General features: G+C 36.5%; 2 protein-coding genes across 6 annotated transcripts in view; both read right to left on the bottom strand.

Moving 5' to 3' along the window:
- usp19 (ubiquitin specific peptidase 19) overlaps positions 1–5,835 on the bottom strand; it is a 36,408-nt gene extending 30,573 nt beyond the window's left edge. For 2 of the 4 annotated variants that reach the window (XM_082145411.1, XM_082145412.1), the window contains exons 1-2: positions 5,429–5,835; positions 1,243–1,572 (exon numbers count right to left, since the gene is read on the bottom strand). In XM_082145411.1, coding sequence (XP_082001537.1) covers positions 1,243–1,408 — 166 coding nt within the window. In that variant the 5' untranslated portion in view covers positions 1,409–1,572; positions 5,429–5,835. The remainder of the gene's footprint in view (positions 1–1,242; positions 1,573–5,428) is intronic. The other 2 variants (XM_082145413.1, XM_082145414.1) reach the window with 1 other exon arrangement.
- Positions 5,836–6,594: 759 nt separating this feature from the next.
- lamb2 (laminin, beta 2 (laminin S)) overlaps positions 6,595–13,223 on the bottom strand; it is a 41,968-nt gene continuing 35,339 nt past the window's right edge. For both annotated transcript variants that reach the window (XM_082145409.1, XM_082145410.1), the window contains 9 exons: positions 11,784–11,968; positions 11,313–11,554; positions 10,860–11,063; positions 10,586–10,730; positions 9,726–9,933; positions 9,501–9,642; positions 9,240–9,416; positions 9,007–9,166; positions 6,595–7,439 (listed from right to left, as the gene is read on the bottom strand). In XM_082145409.1, the coding sequence (XP_082001535.1) occupies positions 7,303–7,439; positions 9,007–9,166; positions 9,240–9,416; positions 9,501–9,642; positions 9,726–9,933; positions 10,586–10,730; positions 10,860–11,063; positions 11,313–11,554; positions 11,784–11,968 (1,600 nt within the window). In that variant the 3' untranslated portion in view covers positions 6,595–7,302. The remainder of the gene's footprint in view (positions 7,440–9,006; positions 9,167–9,239; positions 9,417–9,500; positions 9,643–9,725; positions 9,934–10,585; positions 10,731–10,859; positions 11,064–11,312; positions 11,555–11,783; positions 11,969–13,223) is intronic.

Genomic DNA, 13,223 nt, shown 5'->3' with positions numbered 1-13,223 from the left:
TGCATTGCACACGATGCGCTATGAGATACACGTGCTTTGCTTGATGTTACTCTTGTAGTCTCGCCCGCCAGTATTTTCCTTACAAATGCTCTACGAAGGCATCATATGTCTTTTGGAATGCAGTTGGCTTATATATTAAAAATATGAAAATCACCGACAGAAGCTGGTTTCAATTTCAAATAGTCACACACGCTTTGCGAAGCGCTTTGAGCATGCGGCTGTGAGCGACTCCGTCTACGTGGTTAAATGTACTTGCATCTCAAAATGCTTTTATGACGCGAAATTTATGTAAACACAGTCAGTTATTTTAACAGACAGGACAAACCACATCTTATATTTCAAAAGAGATGAAAACGTTCAGACAGCCTAGTCTTAAATTCTGAAAGCACTCTGTTTATTGCTTGTAATGTTTTTAATGTTTCTTTGTTATTTGCTTTTATGTTTTGAAGCTATATTAGTTAAAATTCTTAACATATAATTGTATTAATTTAGTTGTTTAATGTGTAATGCTTTTTTAAAGTACTTATAATTATATATGTAATTAAATATTTTACGTTTTATTAATAAGATTAATTAAGAAGAAAAAAATGAGGTGCCTAAAGATTCCCATCCCTATTTTACAATGATGTATTGCTCGTTTTTGTTGAAATAATAGAAAAGATAAAGAGCTTAAAAAAATAATCGCAAATTAAATTGCAATCGCAATATTGGTAAAACTAAATCGTAATTAGATTATTTTCCAAAATCGTTCAGCCCTTTAATAACTCACTGTAAATCCTGTCCAGGATTAGAATATTGATAATCACGATAATTTTGGTCACTATAATCGTGATATGACATTTTCATACCGTCCCATCCCTACTTCCCGGTTCCCTGTTTACCACACTACGCAACATATTGGAATCTTCCCAGCTCTGCAAACGAAACCAGGACAAGGACTATACCTTTAATGACTTTAACCTCTAGCTCTGGGCCAGACTGCATTTTATAACAGTCAAAAGGACACTGCACCACAGACACTTTCTTTCGGTTCATGTTACATTAGATACCACTGCAGTAAAACAATTATCCCACACTATATTTTTGCCCAAGAATATGATTCAAATAACTGTCTAGGTCCCAACCAATGGCTTGAGTTCCAAGATTAACGCCTGGCAGAACACCACCAAGCGAAAGGACAAATGAAAAAGATAAAATGAATTGCCCTTATTTGAGTGTTTACAAACCATGTCCTCTCCTCACCTTTCCTAGTCTCTGTGCTGTTGGCTGAGGCTGCCCGCTTGGCCTCCTTGCTCTCCTGGTTAACTCTGTCCTTCTGCTTCTTCTTGCTGGTGCTGACCGCATCGTCAGGTCCTCTCTGACCTCGCCTCCGGCCCGATTCACTGGGTCCTGTACTGCTGCTGGCCATCTTCAGCCACTTGCCGCTAATGGGTCGGCCGTCTCTTACCTCGCTCCCGCTGCCGGAGCTGCTTCCACAGGGATCTGGATCTGAGCTGGGCCGTTTCCTGCCCGGTCCAGCTATCTTGGCGATGTTTCAAGTGAGAGCACTCCCAGAAGAGAATCAGAGGGAGACTGCAAACAAAAACAACAGCCATTCATGTAAGGATATGGTAGGGGTGGGAATCACCAGGGGCCCAACAATACGATATTATCATGATATGATGCAATTAGGACTTGAAACATTTTACAATATGCTGAGTATTCCAATTATACACTCACCTAAAGGATTATTAGGAACACCTGTTCAATTTCTCATTAATGCAATTATCTAATCAACCAATCAAATGGCAGTTGCTTCAATGCATTTAGGGGTGTGGTCCTGGTCAAGACAATCTCCTGAACTCCAAACTGAATGTCAGAATGGGAAAGAAAGGTGATTTAAGCAATTTTGAGCGTGGCATGGTTGTTGGTGCCAGACGGGCCGGTCTGAGTATTTCACAATCTGCTCAGTTACTGGGATTTTCACGCACAACCATTTCTAGGGTTTACAAAGAATGGTGTGAAAAGGGAAAAACATCCAGTATGCGGCAGTCCTGTGGGCGAAAATGCCTTGTTGATTCAAGCTGATAGAAGAGCAACTTTGACTGAAATAACCACTCGTTACAACCGAGGTATGCAGCAAAGCATTTGTGAAGCCACAACATGCACAACCTTGAGGCGGATGGGCTACAACAGCAGAAGACCCCACCGGGTACCACTCATCTCCACTACAAATAGGAAAAAGAGGCTACAATTTGCACGAGCTCACCAAAATTGGACAGTTGAAGACTGGAAAAATGTTGCCTGGTCTGATGAGTCTCGATTTCTGTTGAGACATTCAGATGGTAGAGTCAGAATTTGGCGTAAACAGAATGAGAACATGGATCCATCATGCCTTGTTACCACTGTGTAGGCTGGTGGAGGTGGTGTAATGGTGTGGGGGATGTTTTCTTGGCACACTTTAGCCCCCTTAGTGCCAACTGGGCATCGTTTAAATGCCACGGCCTACCTGAGCATTGTTTCTGACCATGTCCATCCCTTTATGACCACCATGTACCCATCCTCTGATGGCTACTTCCAGCAGGATAATGCACCATGTCACAAAGCTCGAATCATTTCAAATTGGTTTCTTGAACATGACAATGAGTTCACTGTACTAAAATAGCCCCCACAGTCACCAGATCTCAACCCAATAGAGCATCTTTGGGATGTGGTGGAACAGGAGCTTCGTGCCCTGGATGTGCATCCCACAAATCTCCATCAACTGCAAGATGCTATCCTATCAATATGGGCCAACATTTCTAAAGAATGCTTTCAGCACCTTGTTGAATCAATGCCACGTAGAATTAAGGCAGTTCTGAAGAAGGCGAAAGGGGGTCAAACACAGTATTAGTATGGTGTTCCTAATAATCCTTTAGGTGAGTGTATATATTGCGATTTAATGCAAATCGAGGGCTTGGAGCCAGAGGGGCGTAAGTGGCTTTTGACAAACTTTACAGGAGAGACAAAAAAATAATTTGACCACACTTCAATCACCTGTATTAACAACCTTAAACCACAAATATTGTAACCACAGGCATACTTACATGAATGAGTATTTAAGTAATAAACTTATGACATATTAACACAATGAACATGTTCTAAAACATTTTAAAATCAAAAGAATATGGCAAAAAAGTCAGATACGCCTTTTTGGCACCAAACATTTCCAAGTCTTCTATGGACATATTGGGCGTATCTGCTGAATAATGCAGAAAATAATTGGTCAAAAGGGGAATTGATTGAATAATTAACACTTGAACAAGTCATTAATTTTCATTTAACTCATTAATTAATTAACTAATTTTTCATTTCACATTTCCATTCTGGGCATCTGCTGAACAGTACAGACTGTAATAAAAGTCACTGAACTTGCTAAACACACTTCTGATTGGCAATTCATTCCACGCAAAACGGTCACATCCATAACGCCAACACAATGCCATGGTATTTAGTTGGCGTTATGGATGTGACAGTTTTGCGTGGAATTGCCCTCATTCTTTTTTTATTTTTTTTAAATACTCTATACAATTGACAGTTCTCTCATGTTCTTTTTACTGATTTCACTTTTCTTTTTTGTTCAACCATTTCAATTACTCTGTGAGTCTATTCATTGACCACATCCAAAGTATCATGTCGCATCTTATTTGCTTTTCTGTTCACTAGTTTGTTTAGTTCTACTCACTGTCCACTGTCAGAGCATTGTAGAACTCTGCGTATGTGTGAGGAATACCCTCACCTACATGTATTTTTCAGAGCCAAACATTACTCACACTTTTGTCTTTATTGTCTTTATTGTTTTGTTTCTTTATTCAATACAGTTTGATCTCAGATAGGTCTTTTTGGCACCATTGGATAGAGCTCATCGAGACCTTTATTTTGATATCAATAACTCATATTCGCCCAAAATACCACTTTCGCCCCTCTGGCTCCAAGCCCTCGAAAATGTCCCAAAAGAAAAACTCTGTCTACATAAGTTTCATCTAATTTTCACTTTTCCTATTTGTTGAATATGTTAAACAAAGTGTATTTTGATGTACAAAAAAAAAAAATCCATTAAAGTTACGGTAAAAAACTGGCAGCTGTGGTTGCCAGAAATCTACCGTAAAAAAATACGGTAGCAACATTTTAGGTTTTATAGACTTACAAACGTATTTCGTATTTTGTACAATTGTAATACACTGACAACCACCAATCACAGTGGTGATGAGAGTCACATGATGAATCAAAGCTCATCACAAACAGCTTTTTCACAAGAAAGTTCATATTAATATATAAAAGTTGCAGTGTCATTCACACAAATACTAAACACCATCATTGTAACATTTTAAAATGCAATAAACATTAATTTAACAACATTACATGTAACATAAAACCCTGATCACTGATTAGAAAAAACTAAGAAAAACAGTAATTTCAACAAAAATATGTCTCTATGATTTTTTACTGTAAATTATACAATGACGTCATTTTTCACTTCCAAAAACTGACTATTAACGGTATTTTACTGTAAAATTACATTAAATGTACAGTTAGATCTATCACAATTATTTACTGTATGTAGTACGGAAACTTTCTGTTAGCCAATTAATAGTTTTTCACTGTAGCATTTTACGGTCTTTTACCGTTAAAATCACGATATTTTTTGACAGTGTGTGAGAATATTGTATTGTCACTTATGTTTATTGATTCGAATTGGATTGGCAATATAAAAAAGGAAAAAGCACCTCTTATTTTAATGTCAAATGTTCAAATAAACCTGTTTGATTAGTAAACACTGATTAGTGAATGTTTATTGGTAAACATTAAACGTCAAGCCACCAACACCGGTTAATGGTCAGTGTTCTCACCCTTCGATTATCCCAATATATGGTGAATTTGGCGAAAGAAGACTTCAGTCATTTTTATATTTCCTTTTGTTTTCCATTTTAGTTGTCATACGAGAAAACTATATCCATGGAAACTAAAGCAGCTTAAACCCCCATAATGATCGCTAATGCCGCGGTTGCTAACCCGACTAGCTTAGCCTGTTCGACTATTCCACACTCAAGTTCTCTCAAAACATTTCACCAACAAACTGTCACTTAACGTTAACCTTGTTCTAATGCTGCTAAATATCATTTGTATGAAGTGTGATATATCTTAACTGTGTTGTTTGGTTGTTGGAGATGCCGGTTAGCCGTGTTGTGTGGAGAGCGAGCTAAATGTCCGTTTAAGGGAACCGAGGCACGAGGCCTCTCGCGCTGCGCCGACTGCCCAGCTAATAACGCGCTTAGCTTCTACTGAGCATGAACACTTCACCCGCAAGGTCGGGTGCTGCGGTATTGTCAAAAGTGTGCATACAAGCAAGAGAAGTGAGGGCATTTTACGATATTTTGATATGACAGCAGTTGTTTAGTTGAAATCTTACTTTGTTTCGTTGCTGTTCTGGAATGACGAGTCGCAACGGCTTGTCCTTTCTTTCGTTCGCGGAGCCGCAGCGACTCTAGCTTAATTCAGCACCAGGCTTCGAACACGGCTGCGGGCCGCCGATCTCCCCTGAGCCGCATCAGCTCGCCTCTACAAACTCAATGCTTCTTTATTTCCAAAATAATCCTAACCAGGACCCATTTTGTGGAGTTAAAAACTGAAATCAGGCTGATGTAAATACAAACAAATACGCAAAACGTTGCCCGTCCTTCACTTTATGAGCCGACCGCTGCTCTGTAACTCACACTTTGTCAGAGAACAAAAACAAACCGGGTAGCGACGGCGATCACGGCAACATGCTCCACACACAACACAAACATACACACACACACGGGCCACTTACTTCCGGGCGGCCTGGTCCCTGTGCGCTCACAACCATGCGCAGATGAAAACTATTGTTTTGAACAGAATAAATTATGTTCTTTTGAATGTACAATTTTTTTTTTATAAAAAAATGCCTCACGGTTTCAACTTATTAGAATGATTTCTGAAGGATCATGTGACACTTCTCTTCACACTGTGGCTGCTAATTATTAAAAATGTAATTTATTCCATCACATGAATAAATGACATTTTAAAATATATAAAAATAGATAGCAGTTATTTTAAATTGTAATATTTCACAATATTATTTTTTTTTTCCCTATTTTTTTTATAACCACAAATGCAGCCATAAAGAGCATAAGATACTTTAAAACAAAAGAAAAAAACATTTAAAAAAGTCTTATAAATGTATAATGAACTATGTTACATAAATGGTAAATAAATTGTTTGTATTTTCATATAATTTCTCTTATTTTAAGTATTAAGTATCTATTTAGTGCTATTTTATAAAAACAGCACTTGCATTTAATACGTCTGTGATTTGAAAACATGGTTATTTTGTCAACACTAAGATTTTCGGACTGCGGTAACAATTCAATAGATGGAGCTGGAAATCTATTTAAACCACCCTGCACACTTGTTTCACTCTATGAAGTGAATGCTAAATATTTTTAATACATATTTGACACATTATTTTTGTATCGTATGGTGTTCACACGTTTTTGTTTTGTTCCTCATTTATTAGGGTTACATGTAGAGAACATACAAGAAATCAGAGAGGGATATTATTACTTTTCATTTTTATTTAAGTGTTATGTTTATTTTTATTTTCATAAGAACAAACATGATGTAAATCAATGAACATCATACACAACCAATGATATGGCCAACTTAACTCATTTGACTTCATTTAACAATGTCTTTGTAAGTCCATTGTTACAGTAGTTTCTCTTAGATATTCAGCCTATTATAGAAACTGTTTTCTCTGAAGACAACAAATGTAAAGTGTTTCTCAGAAAATGAGTGTTAATAAAATTCCAAGCAATACCTATTTTAAAAGAAAAAGGGCAAACAGAAAATCTATACACTACAACGTCCGTGCCACGATTCAGTGTCTTTTACATTCAAGCAAACTCAGTAACTTCATCGTACTGTATACAGTATTTTACAAGCAAATTTCTAAAAAAATAAGAAAGTAGAATACTGCTCTGCCTTACAAAAGACATGTGAATATCTGCATTTCATTTAACTCCATAATGAAAATAGGTTAATATAGTGTATTTTGACAGAAGCCCTTCATTAAAACAACATTTGTTGCAGATATCGTGTCTCGTGGCAGTTTGTCATTGTCTTATAGGTTTGTTGGCAAACAGCTTTTGCTGTAGCAACCTGAAAAAAAAAAAAAAAAAAAAATCAAAGGCAGATCCTTTCAGACAGTAGTGAAAGTTTCAGAGACAGCAGCAGTCCAGCTGATGGGCTTCCTGTGACGGATTATTGACAGGTGTTGTAGATCTGAATCTGTTTATTGATAGCATTCAGGATTGCCTTCATTTTATCTTCTAGGCCATCCAGCTGCCTGGCTTTGCCTTCCAATACCTTCTGGTTTTCCTCATAGTCCTTCTCAAGCTCTATGGATACAAAAAAACCACACAACCAGGTTAGATTTACAAGGAAATAAAACTAATTAAAACACAAGAACAATATTACTTGTCACCACAAGAGGGCAGATATGTATACGTGTGTGTGTGTGTGTGTGTGTGTGTGTGTGTGTGTGTGTATAAATATATATATATATATATATATATATATATATAATATGAAGAGTTCAGATGCAAAAGCCTCTAAGTCTCATCTGAAATTTTCTTCTAGAATGATCATTTTTATCAAGCTCGTATATTTAAGTTCAGTAATTTCACTTAAATGGCAATGAAAATTACCTATTAATTGTCATTTAAGTGAAATTACTGAACTGAATATACGGGCTTGATAAAAATGATCATTCCAGAAGAAAATTTCAGATGGCATGATATATATATATATATATATACCCATGCTGTTAATATATTTTTTATTTTTTATTATTATTTTAATTAATTGCACACTTATGAAATTAAGCATACACCGTTTATCTTATTTAACATGTTTATTTTTTCATCATTAGCTATATCCAGCAAAGTAACCTATATCAGGTTGAAGGGTGATTCTGACAAAACTGCAAGCTTTTTTTTTTGGGGTGTTTTGGGTGTCTTTCCAAAAAAGGACTACATATAATTCATAAATGTATGCACACAGAAGCACCTATGACAAAAAAACAGTGTTCAGAACTCACAGTGTATAGTATGTGTTAAGTGCAACAGCAAATATTTTAGATTGTACATTTTAGATAAGTCAATTTGCGATACTGAACAGGACCACATGGAGATGCCAAAAAACCCTAAACCAACCGCCTGGGCCTGACTGCATTATATGCCTACTACAGTTCACCGTTCTGTACAGCATGCCATTAGTCATGAAAATAAAATACTCAGGTTATACAGTTGTTTTGTATTTTACAAAAGAACAAGGGGAGCTGTTATTTCTTAAAAGCTTTACAGACCATTTATGTTTCATGAAAATTCCAGGAAAATTGGTTTGATATAATCAGTAAATTTTCTCCAAATTTTTTTTATTTTATCTGGGTTCTTAACGGAGAGGAACGTTTTTCCATTACATATATATATTGTAATATGTCAATCCAGCTGTAGGTGGCTCTGCTTTTAACCATTTATTTGTCATACATTTTTACTTGCTGCAACATCAGTTTATTTTCTTTGTTATTCCACCCATCAGGTATCACCACATCAAAAACAGCTTCCAAATTCTTTTTAATCTCTTACCAAAACTGGGTTAATTTATAATGCTCCCAAAAATTTTTATTAGCTTCCCTTTCCTAACATAATCTCCAACAGCTAGCACCCTTCCCTTTGTAACATTCTTCCGACAGAATTCTCTCCACAGGGATGAGCTAGTAGATTTCCATTGTGTCTATCAAAGTTTCACCCAATCGTCATCTGAGAAATTCAGATTTCTCTCTATCCTCCATTTGTCTTGGACAAATAATGTACAGTATTAAGGCACTGTTTGGAGAAATATATATATAACTGAACTGTAAGAATAGTCTTCCTCCAGTTCTCTGTTCGTCTCCCACACACTTACCCGCCAGCCTCTGCATTTTATCCTGGGCATCCTTTAGCAGCGCCTTCGCTTCATCTCTCAGGCGCTCTGCTTTCTGCTTAGCGTCCTGCATTGTCTTCGCCTTACTGTCCATCAGGCCCTGAACGGTACGGTACTTATCGGACAGCTCGCCGTCCAGGATCTAAAACAGATGATAAAGTCAATTAATTCTGGTAAACAGAACACTCTATGACAAACAGAAGACTGCCACACACTTCTTTAGCTTCATTGGCCTTGTCCCGGGCCATGGTAGCAGTCTCCTCTGCCCGCGCTGCATCCAGGCTGTTGTTGGCACGTTTGGTCTTTAAGGCCTCTATTTGGCGTCCCAGATCTCCCAGCCTGTCCATAGCATCATTAAGATCTTTCTCACGAGCTGTGGTCTCTGATTGGATCTTTAGAAAGATTGCAAGAACGCCTGTTGTCAAAACCGATCAATTTAGAACTAAAAATTCAAGTTAACCCAATCATTGTTTTACCTGTGCCAGCTGGTTCTGAGTTAAGCCAATGTCATTTCTAGCTTTTTGAATGGCCTTCTCTGCAGCGGCCTGGGCCCTGCTGGCATCGTTCAGGGCCTTTTTCACACTCTCAGCTGTGCTCTTCACTCCCTCTGCCTTATTCCTATAGTGAAAGATATGGATTGCATTCACATTTTAAAGACAAAAACAAATAAAAACAATACAACCATATGTGCAGATAGTCACCTGGCTTTCTTGGCACCCAGCAGCAGCTGTTCTGCTTTGCGGACGTCATTCTGGGTCTGCTCAAGAATGGCGTCCACATTGGACAGACTCTTGACGCGGTCTTTAATCTCGTCTGCGAGGTTTTGAATCTGCTCGGGAGAAGCAGGGATAGAGAGCTCCAGCACCCGATTGGCCACCGCCTCAATGCTGTCAGGATCTGCCCCCTCCTCTGCAAATATTCAACATGACATATAGACAGTGACCAAAGAGTTAACATTAAAGGGTTTTCAGTTTTCAGACAACTCTGGGATAGTACTGAACCTCAAAAGAATTCAAAGATTTGCAAGTTAAGGTTCTATGAGAAGAAATAAAAAAACGAAAGAAAGAGAAAATATACGAAAATGTTTGGAACATTTAGTGCAAGTAATAAGTGCAAACTAGAGTAATCTGCCCTGTTTTAGGCATTTTACTTTCTTATTAGTTTATTTAAGTTTTATTCTCTTATTATAATATAATAAAATAATATAATTAATATAATTAAAATATAATATTAAATATAATATCATTTCTTACATTTAATTAGTAAGTAAAATTCAACAGTCTCTTTAGATAATTTGTAAACTGATAAGAAAACTAAGAAAAAGAAAAGAGAGAGAGAATATAAGGTTTAAAAAAAAAAATCTAAAGTATACTATTAAGTGCAAAGTAGAATAAGATGCAGAGAATAATCTGCCATGTATTTCATGTTATTATTTTTGGTTAATTATAAGTCTCTATAAAATATTATATTATATTATATTATATTATATTATATTATATTATATTATATTATATTATATTATATTATATTATATTATATTATATTATATTTAAAAACTCACGCATGAGGAACTCCCGAATTTGTTTGATGAGGTCCCTCAGGTCGTTGTTAGAATTATCCATCTTGCTCTTGGTATCACTAGCTTTTTCCAAAGCTGCCTGGGCTCTATCCTTAGCTTCCTGAGCCTTGGTCTTAGCATCTGCCACCTTAATAAGACCATCAAGACAACATAAGATGCAGAATAAAGACTGAACACGTTCTGGAGAATGTTAATAAAAGGAATTGTCAGCACTGAAAAAGCTTTAATCATGCTACTCATTGATCAGTGTCTGTACCTGCTTAAAAAGCTCTTCCACCACTCCCATAGCTTTATCCAACTCTCTTTCTGCATGCTTGGATCTATCCAGGGCATTGTTGGCCACTGCAACAGCTCCATTGCAATTCAAGCCTCCACAGTGGCGTTTGCCCTCATCATCACGACAACCAGCTCCACCACAAGGGCTGTCCACACATGGAGCATCACCTGGTGCTCCACATACCTACAACAATAACAAATCAAGAGCTCTAATGTAAACCAATATAATAATAAATGATCAAATATTATTATTCATGAAAAAAAAATACAATATTGTATACATAATGATTTTATATATTATAAATATATACTTTGCAAAATAATATTTTTTAAATATAAAGATTCTTTACAAATATTTAAATGAACAGTCCAGATGTATGTATGTACTGTTATAACTTTAAATTTGAGGTGCCCATCTCAAAGAGCTGCTTACCTTTTCATTGATTTTCTTTATGTCCAGATTCTGAGCTTTTGCATTTAAGTCTGTGAGTGTACGTTTGTTAGCGGCGTTTTTGCGGTTAAAATCGTCTCTCTTTTGGGAGATCAGTCGCTCTGTTTTCTTGCGGGTGTCTGCCGATTGGCTCACTGTGCAGGGAATGTCAGTGGTAGATCTGTTGGCACGATGCTCTGCGTCACGTGACTTGTTGTATGAAGCCCGGATGCTGTCATATGCACCTGAGGAAGGATACCATATATAAAGATTAAGAAAAAAATAATTCTCCAATAACGAAGATCAGTCAATGGATTATTCCCTGGGAGTTAATAATAAATAAATACCACTTGTTTTGATATTTCATTATACAATGCAAAGATGTTCAAACATTTGTATGTGTGGCCTAAAATAACACTTTTTGGGGCCACTGTAAGTGCATTTTAGTACAGTAAGACATCATTAGTGACTAACCCAAGAAGTTGGAGTTCTTGAGGATGTCAAGCTGGCGGTTAAGCTGATCTGAGTTCAGTTGTAGCTCTTTCGCTTCTCTTTCCAGGGTACTTAATGCATTACTGGCCTCATAGTTACTGTCCTGCACAGCGGTCAGGTCTCCCTCCAGCTGGTTCAGTGTGTCCGTGGTCTCACCAATCTGAGCTCTGGGAGAGGAAAGTAGAAAGAGAGCTGATGAACGGACCAAACTGATCACCATCAAGGGTGTAAAAAGTGAGAAAAAATGCTAAAATATGAAATTAAACTTCAATTATATTTATGTGAAAGTATGGGTAGCATGTCAAGTCATAGTACTCATTTATAAGTATTTAACAAAAAGAAAACCTTAAATAGTTTCCAAAATTAATTATAAACTTAAGGCGAGACACTACAGGTGAATAGGGTAAAATTTTAAAATAATAGATATCACCATGAAACTTCCTCAGTTCATTACTTACACAAGTTCAAACAAAAAATGTTTTACAAGTTTTTGAAATTTTTATGTTTAATTATGCAAATTAGGTATTATCTCATTAAATATGTGCAATTTTACATATTTTTTCAGTAGATATATCTGAAAATATGATAAAGCCAGACGCAAAATTATTTTTTCATTTTGATTACACACAAGATGACAAAAGATGTTCAGAGGGATTTCAGGATATATGCTTTCATTACCTAGGAAATCAAAATATACTGTCCATAGCCTTAAAATATCGATTTTTCGAATTTTTTTTAAATTAAAATGTCACATAAATCAGGCCAGGAATCATTTATTAACAAATCCCTCTGAACAGATCTTCAGAATACTGCTAAGTGTATAACTGGAAAGTTTGGTGTACATAGGTGCTACATAGGCTGAGATGTTTCTACTGGAGAATGACAAAAAAACGCAAAAAAAATATTTTGAGAAAACGGCAGTTAAAGATTTAAATAGCTCTAAATGAGATTTCGTCGTTAGCTTTAAATCCCCCTTTGGACATTCACGATTGGTTACTGATAGAAAGGAAATGCCCATATTTGGTTTACATAGCGTTGTGCATGAGACTCAGAGCTTTACAACGATCCCGGACATGACAGACTTCAGTGAACAGACGGAGCTCGGCATGTCGCGATGGAATACTAACTTCCTGGTAAATTCGGGAGAAACTTACTGCCGCAAGTAAACAAAATGTAATAAAATAAACATTGTAATGTATATTTTCAGCGTTTTCTTTATAGCAGCTTGAAATAATACATATTGAAGGAGTAAACTCGGCCAAAATCTCAAAACTGACCACTGCATGAAAAATCGATGTTTTTGCCTGCCGTGTCTCGCCTTAAGTAAAATAATTTCTTAGCTACTGATATCAACTGATACAATCAAAATACATTTGCTAATTCATTAAATAATCTAATTTAATCTAATTAATTTCAAACACA

This window comes from Leuciscus leuciscus (assembly GCF_965113295.1).
Source record: "Leuciscus leuciscus genome assembly, chromosome: 18".
In the NCBI taxonomy this organism is placed as follows: Eukaryota; Metazoa; Chordata; class Actinopteri; order Cypriniformes; family Leuciscidae; genus Leuciscus; species Leuciscus leuciscus.
The sequence above is the reverse complement of the archived record's forward strand: the minus strand, read 5'-3'. Positions and strand labels throughout refer to the sequence as shown.